Source organism: Geospiza fortis, unplaced genomic scaffold (assembly GCF_000277835.1).
Source record: "Geospiza fortis unplaced genomic scaffold, GeoFor_1.0 scaffold5, whole genome shotgun sequence".
Lineage (NCBI taxonomy): Eukaryota > Metazoa > Chordata > Aves > Passeriformes > Thraupidae > Geospiza > Geospiza fortis.
Window position 1 is genome coordinate 159,414 of NW_005054421.1, and position 9,311 is coordinate 168,724.

General features: G+C 39.7%; 1 protein-coding gene across 1 annotated transcript; it reads right to left on the reverse strand.

Moving 5' to 3' along the window:
* Positions 1-3,352: 3,352 nt before the first annotated feature.
* RGS1 (regulator of G protein signaling 1) lies at positions 3,353-6,674 on the reverse strand. The gene is made up of 5 exons (XM_005426666.1): positions 6,518-6,674; positions 6,061-6,144; positions 5,352-5,413; positions 4,612-4,775; positions 3,353-3,951 (listed from the first exon to the last, which is right to left on the reverse strand). Exons 1-5 carry the CDS (start codon positions 6,619-6,621, stop codon positions 3,766-3,768), a joined length of 600 nt encoding a protein of 199 aa, XP_005426723.1. The 5' UTR covers positions 6,622-6,674; the 3' UTR covers positions 3,353-3,765.
* Between the last annotated feature and the right edge of the window lie 2,637 nt (positions 6,675-9,311).

Consider the following 9,311-nt stretch of genomic DNA (forward strand, 5'->3'; position numbering starts at 1 on the left):
TGCTGCGGACACTTCAGTACTTCGTCTGTGAGGAGAAGCATTGCTAATCTGCTCTGTTTCTTTCTCTCTCTGAACACAAGACTAAAGCTGTCCTGAAAGGTTTACATTTCTGCATTTCATGCTCTACTCAAGGTATTTTTAATTTCATTAGTGAAAGGAACCATGTCACTTTCACAGGGCAGGTCACTGAAGTAGTTTAAAGAAGTGCTTAAAGGCAGGGTGGTGCTTAGGCTGTGTGGTGCTTGAAGAAATTGAAAGGAAGTGCTCAGGAAAATGTAAATGTTGATCATCTTTGGGGTAGTTCAAGAGGGTAATTTCTGGGGATGTTTTGAGAAATGAGGGGGTATGAGTTTATTTTCGAAATAGGCACATTGGTTCTTGATTGATTTAAATCCCCTTAATGCTTGAAACTTTTGAGGCTTTATCTACCCAAGAAAAGCCAGGAGATAAATTTAAGTCCTCTCAGACTTTGTTTCTGAGCATCCAAGGCAATTTTTAATCATCCAATTTCTATTAAGCAAGAACTTGTGTTTTGATTTCTGCCTCTGTTTAATGACTAAAGATTTAATTTCAAAAAGCTTCATCTGTAGACATTACACACTCTGATAAAATACACTCATGTCTATGAAAGGAAGATGAGAGCATCTAATTTTGTCATGTTCTACTATCTATTTTTTCTTCTCAAACTCATTTCACAACTATAAAGAGGGTGACGTGAAAAGCCTGTTGCTTCAGTGTGGGCAGGGATGGGTGGCACTGAGGAGTCTGTGGTGGTGAATTTGAACTGTTCATCATGATCTCAGCTTTAATTTCCTTCCTGTTTCACTGTTTGTAATAATGCAATGTTTCCATGGGTGGCCTGTTCAATATATGGGAGAGATTTATATTATGCTATACCATATTTTTATTTAGGATAATATTAAAGATAACTGGTTTGGGTAATTAAGTCTTCCAAATAGGAGAGTTCAAAGCTAGTCTGCTAAATACACATTCAGGGTCTGCTGGACTCTTGAGTCCTTCCATAAAGAAAACTGAAACAGAGAGGAGTTAATTCATTTCAAAAGTGTACCTGAAGATGGCACAGTGACTGATTTTTCCACTGGAACATTAACAAACAATGAAAATGTTTTTTCAGGAGTAAGATAGAGCACTTAAAGAAAAGTCTGAGTCACTACTGTCAAATCTTAAAGCTTTCCATGTACTTCATCCTGTTTTCCTGCACTGCTCTGTAGCTGATGGCCAACCTGATTCAACCATTTTTCTTTTTTAGAGACAGTGAATGGAACAGCAGATTTCCATTCTCTCATGGTATATCTTTTCCAAAGAGGGAAAGTGAAATCCAGTTTAAGAAAAAGGCCCAAGCCACGGGTGTGAAACCAATATGTGACACTGGGGCTGTTTCTGAGCATGAGTGGACAGACATGAGTGCACCCACCTTGTACATGAGCCAAGGGTGACAGAAAGCATCTGTGTGTTCTGAGCCATCCACATCCCTCAGACCTTGTTAAAACAACCACTTTGGACAGGTCTGCTATAGAAACAGACATATAATCCTGGGCTTCCAGCATCCCAGAGCCAGGCCTGAATTTCTGCTGTTACTTGTTTGGTGAAATGTGATGATGTTGTATGGGATGCTCAAGTGGGCTGGAATATCTCTAGAGTTAACAATCTGGGCAACTGATTTTTGCTGTCGCTATTAGGTTTGTATTGCAAATAAGGTGAGAGACTTGAAAATAGCCAAAGTTGTTGGGTTATGCAGAGTGAAATAGTTTCTTTTTGAAGAAGCAAAATATCTTTCTGTTCTCTCACGCTACCAAATTATGAAGTAGGGACTGATGCTTGTGGAAGAAAGTCAAAAGTCTGCTCTTCCCTCCTCAGAAACTCTGGTCTATCCTAACTGTGTAATACATGTTGTTGCAATTGCTATGGCAGTCTCCTCTCCTACCAACAAGCCATTCAAAAATAGCTAAAAGCCCTAACTATCCATGCTATGAAATATTATTTTAGTCAGAAACTTCATATGGGTGTTTGGCTAAATCATAGCAAAACTGTGAAACCACAGCGGGGAGCAAAGGAAGATCAGGGTCATAACAATTTGAGGGATTTGCAGTCAAAAGAATAATGTTACTTGAATGCAGTGTCTGTTTGGAGGGTAGCTGATATTTCAAAGGTCTCTTTTATCTTCTGTAAGCTTGAAGTTCTGCAAACAGAGACATTTGGTCCATGTAGACTGTGTTAGAGCAAACATGGTGATGCACCTTGTGTGGGAGGCACTGTTGTTATTCCTACTTCGCATCAATTAGATTTATTCCTAGTGATCCTGGAAAATTAAATCATTTAAGAGTGCCAGCTGGAGACTGGTTTATGTTAGTACAGGAGCACCCAGGTGTTGCAGTCAGACTCTCAGGAACATGTTACCTAAAAATAATACTGTGAATCTGGGGTCTTTTCTTCTGTATTTATAAGCTTTGAAAGGAAGATGGAATTTCCAATGGCTTCCAGCTACTACAGTAGGTGATAGTGGAGCACTTTTCTATGTTCCTTACAGCTGTTTTGCATCTGACACAGATTTTGGTTCTCTCTCCTCCCCTGGAGGTCCAAAGTCCCCAGGGGGTGGCAATAAGAACATGGTCTGTTCTGGCCAGGAGGTGATGTCTCTGAATTTATAGTTTCTCCCTTTGGTACAGAACAGAGTGGAGCTCACAAAGCTCATGTTATTCTGGAAAAATGGAGAATTTGCATGGGTGAGATAAAATCTTGTGTTGCCAACCATGCAATACCAGTGTCTCATGATGGGAACTCATAAAACCAAGACATTCTTTGACTTATTTTCATTATAAGCTCCAATGTCACAAAGGTCCCCAGCACTAGAGTTTTGGGAGTGCTGTTGTTCTTAGTTACATATTTCAACCATAATCACAACTTTTCTTTTTTGGGGGTTGTGAGGATGGGTCTGTGTAAGTCAGTATCAGCTGCAGAGAGAAGTGGTGAAGGTAAAATTAGTATTTGAATATGGAGATGAGAGGTAGTAGCACAGTGAGACTGAAGGGAATTGTGTGTTTCGATATGTCAGTAACTACAATGGAAAAATCACTTCAAATAAGATGTAAAACCACTATAAATCTTTATTTTAATTGTATTTTAACGAAGAGTTGCTTATTATTTTTCAATAAATTAAACAGCAAAGATGCTACATACCTGCCTGTTGAATACCAACTTAATAAAAATAAAGCTTATACAAACCTTATATAATTTAAACCATATAGATTTTAAGACACATCAATTTAGAATATATTCGCATAGTACAACAGCATTGTGGAACTCCCACCTATTAACAGTTCACAGATTTTTAAAAGAGATGTCATTGTCTTGGCATTTTCTTGTTATGCCAAAAATTGTCAGTCATCCTAGTTTTTCTTCTGAGCTTAATAATCTTTTCCCAATGCTCAGCTTGCAAGTCTTGCACTTCCTAACAATCAGCAGTTCTTTGGGATCTAAGACACGGTTCAGTGTTCATAGTGCAGGTCAAACCTTGGTTTCCACATCCTGCCTTGACTCCGTGGCGTGTGGGAGGAGGAGATTTTCTCCCTGTGCTGCTCTCACCCTTATGAAAACCTCACCAGCTTTTATCCTGCATTCTGTTGGCTGTACAGCTGTTTGCATCTCCCTGGACAGGGATTTTCCTTGGCAAGATCCAACCACTGTGGAGGATCTCTTCACAGGATGTTTGACAGAGTCTACTTGGCTCTTCATGCCTCGGACACTTTATTTTGAAGTGTTGGTTTGCAGTTGGTTCAAAAGGTTCAGGTAGGATTTGGATTTTAAAAATCTGGGATACGAATCTCTTTCCATAAGGATGTACACTGTTTTCTGGGCTTCATCAAAACTTGTGTGAGTTGGGTCTTGAGCCTTTTTGGCTGTTGCTTCCCTCATCTGATAGTCAATATTGATCTGGAATAGAAAAAAAAATGTGGTTTAAAACCTAACTTTGAATGTAGTCTCTTTTCTATATCTCTTTGTCAATACATGCATTTGGAGCCTTAGAATTCTATGACAGCTCATTGTCAGAATAATTGTAAATCGGGGCAAATCAAATACCTGTATCCCAGTTAGGCACAAAAGTTGTTGTTCACTATAGAAATGTAGTTTGTTCTGGAGTCAGAATTAATACAGCTCAACTTTCAGGAACAACCTCCAGTTACTAAAAGAAATCCTGTGTTGAATGTCTCCAGTTCAGATATGATCAACATACAGAACTTTAATTTTTCCAGAAGGTCAGCATATTTTGAAAGACAAGAACTGTTCTGTGGTGCTTCCACTCACAAACACAAAGAATCTCCAAATACCATCAGCAACTCAGGCTGGGCTGGCTCAATGAAGAGCATCATGTGCTGAGGCCCTTGCTGAGCTCTGCTGGGGGCTCTCCCAGCACTGGCCTGCTGCCTGTGACTGTTTGTGGGGTTTGATAATGTTACACTGCAGGTAGCTGTGATTCAAGAAGGGACCTGAAGGTGTGTCTGTGTCTTCTAATGCCGCTGAGTGAGTGTGTGAGCATCTCGGTGGAGCTATACTTCTCCCTTCCAATTCTGCACAGGCTGGCTTTATACATACCTGCTTAATGGCATCTGACTGAACAAACTCCTCATAAATCCTCTCTGCTTTGCCATGTAAGTGATCAGACTTGGTTTTCTTGTAATCCTCACAAGCCAACCAGAACTCGATGTTTTCCTCACTGAACTCTGACTTCAGGAACTCCCGAAAGACACCTTGGCCACCTAAAGCCAACATGAATAATTAATCATTTACTGTATGATACTTGTGACCAGGGAAGAGAAAATAAGCAGCAGGATTTGTATTGAAATCTGATGAAAAATCTTGCCAAAATATACTGATCTTTGCTTCTTTAACATACAACAGATATTCTAATATTAAGGCTGTTGGGAGTCTTCCTAATTATGTTCAGTGTTTTAGATCTAGACTCTGGATCCTGATCCTATAACAATGGATTGTAGTCCTTCCTAAATGAATTGTCTTAGGGTATAAGTGGAGAGAAAATTCTAGATTAAACTGATTGTCCTAAATTGATTAAACTGATTATCCAAGGATTGAAGACTGATCAAAATGAGCTATTTGGGGATTAATAGCTATACTGAAAATGGAAAGAGACCCCACAACCTAACTTGGAAGCCAAGCTGTAGCAGTGTCCAAGTTACACCAGAGCTGTAAAAAACTGAAGTGTACCTGCCCATTGTTTGACTCTATACAATGCTACAGCTTTGCCTGTTTGGTGAGATTAGATAAAACTTTGTCCTTAGGGTAAGAACCAAGTCATACTGAGGTAACAGACTTACTTTGGCTGGCCAAGAGCTTTTCCAAAGACTGTGACCACTGAATAACTTCCTCTGCAGAAAGCCTAAGGTGACAAGAAAAAGAAAAGGCTTTAGGGAAGAAGCCATGGGGTTTTGTTTGTATGTCTGAAGGAGTCAAAGTTTATAATTTATTATTATATTCCAGGTATTATATTCCAGGTATTTTACTAAATTTATGTCTTTGTCATAATCTGAGATCCTGGAGACAAGCCATGTCAAGAAAAATAATCAGAGATGGAAAAAATTTGGAACTATGATGTTATCTTGAATTTTGTTCCCAGGAAAATAGTCTTTTACTGTAACTATGATAAAATTATTTTGTACCTGTACTTCTGTTTCCATATTTTTGCAATAAGAATGGTAATACCCCTACTCCTCATTTATGTGAGAAGCATTTTTTCTTGTAAAACTTTAGAGAACAGTTACAATGTCCCTCTGATAAAAATGGATTTAAGTGAAGTGTCTTCTCCCTCACTGTTCGATGCAAACAGATCAAATCACTAATTAAAAATCCTTAACTCCATGAGTAGTTTCTAACTACTAATGTTCACCTCTCTTGTATTTTGGAAATTCTAGATGCTTTGCTTTTACAATATTTGTTGTTCTAGAAGTAGTTTAGAGATTAAGTAATTTACTATGCACTAATCTAGCTATGATTGTATTTTATAACTCTATGGATTTCTGCACTTACATGACATTTCTAGAGCTGGAAGTCTTGATCCCAGATTCAATATGTGGCACCATGCACTTCAAATAACTTTTGAGATCTGCACCACTGAAACAATGAACAGACATTTTTTAATCCATTAGAATTGCAGTAGCACTTAACTTCTATTTAAATTTTCTTCAAACTTTCAGAGACAGCTCCATTCTATGACTGAAGTCTGGGAAGTTACATATCCAAGTAGTTTTTAAAAAAACACTGAGGGCCCCCACTGTATCCAAATTCTGTTTTGGATTACTTAAATCAATCAATTAATTGCTATGCCTCAGCTCAAGCTTCTTAAAATGATGTTGCAGTCCTGGGCTTTGAGCAGGTTTTGTTCATTTCGCCTGAACCGCAGCGCTAATTCTTAATCTCCAAAATTACTAGATTGTTATTTGCACTTCTAATACATTAAGTTTTATACTAAGCTGTATATACTTACAAAGCCTTTTGCTTCTTTTTATGGACTTTGCCTTTTGCAAGCTTGCAATCTTCTTTTCCATTTAATTCAGTCATGTTGTTATGAGAGAAAAAGAATCCAGGCATTTTCCTTGGCTCTAACGTGAAGCACCTCTGGCCATGAGGATCCTCCAGCCCCAAGAGACAGCTCCCTGCCTCTGCTGCTGCCTTTTATTGACGCAGGCAGCCCTGGGAGCTGGGGTGAGCAGAGCTGTTTATCATGTGTCTTCATCACAAACTCTGGAAGTTCCCCTTTCAGTGCTCAGTGACGTGAGTCTTTTTTGAGAAAAAAAACAGACAGCAGTGTCTCGTGGTTGAGGTTATACCAGATGAGGCTGAATTGCTTTGGGGTTGTTATGTGTCACTGTGTATGTCTGTTACAAAAAAAAAAAAAAAAAACACCAACAAAACCCTCTAGAACTTTGAATTCTTGTCCCTTTCTGATGGGTACTTGCAAGTCAGAAGTATTTTTTGGTTTGATCAACAGAACTGCAAATACTGCAGTTTTTTCTTGACAAAATTCACTTGTTGCATGCCTGTGTCCTGCAATTTCATACTTGTTAGTTGGTTAGGTGGGCTCAGCAGAAGACAAGGGAAAGGTACTTTAACATAGCCCAGTAATAAAGCTCTATATGCAACATCCTGTTTGCAAGTCCCCTGTTGCTCTTCAGACTAGAACATTACCTTAGACAGGTTTGGTTGGACAAGCTGTGTGAAAATATTTCGATGTGGTTTTCTCAGGAAGGGGTTTTGAAGCAGCAAGAACTTATTTAATTTAGTTTAATTTTTGCAAGTCAGGTTCTTAGGAAGCACAATGCCATATTTCAGGAATACCTCCCTAATTTTAAGTGTCTTGGCATGTATAAATATTAATTAGGTTAGAGCTGTTGTTGTAAACACAGTGTGAATATTACAAGCTGTTTGAGGGAGGTGTGAATTGTTTGTACATACTTAAACTCCACTGCATAAAAGCAGCCATGGATATAAAGACAAAGAATTAAGCATAACTCTCTGTCTGTCCAGGGTGGTGATTTAGACGTTGAAATACTTAATCTGGCCCCTGAGCATCTCAACTTCTGCTAGTTTGCTTGGGTTCTTTTTTTCTGTGATGTTTCAAATTTTTTTCCCTTTTTTTTCCTTTTTTTTTTTGTTGTTTTTTTTTCTTTTTTTTTCTTTTTTTTTTTTTTTTACTAAATAACGTGGGCAACTTTGATTACTTATGAATAGCTCGTGAATGATGTGCGCAGGGCTGCATATGACGGTGATAACTGCTGACACATCCCCAGCTTCCTCTGGAGCTGCGGTGCCAAGGGCTGGGAGCCCGAGAGCCGCCTGCAGACAGATGTGCGAGGACAGACCGCCAGCCTCGGGGGACAGACCGCCAGCCTCGGGCTGGGTTTAACCACAGCGGCTGCCGGGCCGCTGAGTGCTGGCAGTGACACAAATGTGTCTGCAGGAAATATTTATCTCCAGGTGAACACTGCCCTTTGTGCCGGGGCAGAGGTGTTTACTGACTGCTCTTACCCCCCAGAACAGGGCGCAAAAGGAAGGAAGGAAGAGATATTATCATTGCCGGGTTTGTTTTCGTATCTAACCTGCTCGGTTTTGACGTTCTGCCCCCCTCAGCGTCTCATCGCGCTCCCTCACTTAGGAGCTGTCCTCGGTGGGATGTTCCATTGCTGGCAAGGTCAGAAGGATGATGCATCCAAACCCTTCTCAGAGGAGGGCAACAGAAGGCTAAAAAACATCAGGGAAAATAATTTCCCATCTCATCTCCCTGAGCTCTGTAGCCTCAGGCTAAAAGTAGGGCAATGTCTTCAACTCATAGCAGCCGGTCATTATAAGTAATGACCAGTGAAGTTCTGTGAGAGTGAGGGTACAGGATGGCTTGCTTTTTTGTACCTGTTATCAATGATGGGCTGTTGACAGTTCATTTACTAGATGAGGATTGTCTTTTCTCCATTTAAAATTAAATTACTGTCTTTAACTTTGGGATTTGTTAAACATATCAATGCATGCAACAGGTTCTGAGTCAGTCCTTCCTGTAGAAAGGAATTCTCATGCTACTGAGTCTCATTGCACTTCACCTTCTTGCAATAAATATTGTCTTGAATAAAGGTAAAACAGCATTCTTGTAATTTGCATCAGGGTAATGCTGCCGTCCCACAGCATTTGAATTGCTTTCCAGGTCACACAATACTTGAATTGCTTTCCAGGTACTTTATTTGTTGGAGGAGGCCAGTGGTAGTATGGGATAACTCTTAGGTGACTTGTTGCTTGCAGAGATACCATACCACTGGACCCTAGGGGAGGTGGTAACCTTTGCTTTGCAGTCTTGGTGCTACTGGGTTCAAATACAGTCACAAGTGAAGTAGGAATAGGTTGAATACTACGCTGTGAATGAGGAAAAAGTTGTGCCTGCCAAGCAGACCACCTGGAATTAGCTGATGTCCTTATGTTCTGCTGTTCTCATATCCCAAATTAATAATGCTCTTAACACACTGGGGAGTCCTCTCCAGTATTCCACATCACTAAACCCCAATCTCTGCATTGCTGCTTGCTCTCCTTATCCCTGGACAAATTCAGTAAAAAAAAAAAAAATCAGTGCTGCCTCTCTGGTTTAACCTAAGCCAGATCTATTTGTAAACATGTGTAATGATTCATGCAAGAGGGTACATGTAGAAATGTACAAATGAAGAAAGAAGACTGGGTGTAGTGAGTGTCTGTTTTGGAGAAAGGATGAACATTTGGCACATAAACTCCTAGCTTAGGGTCCT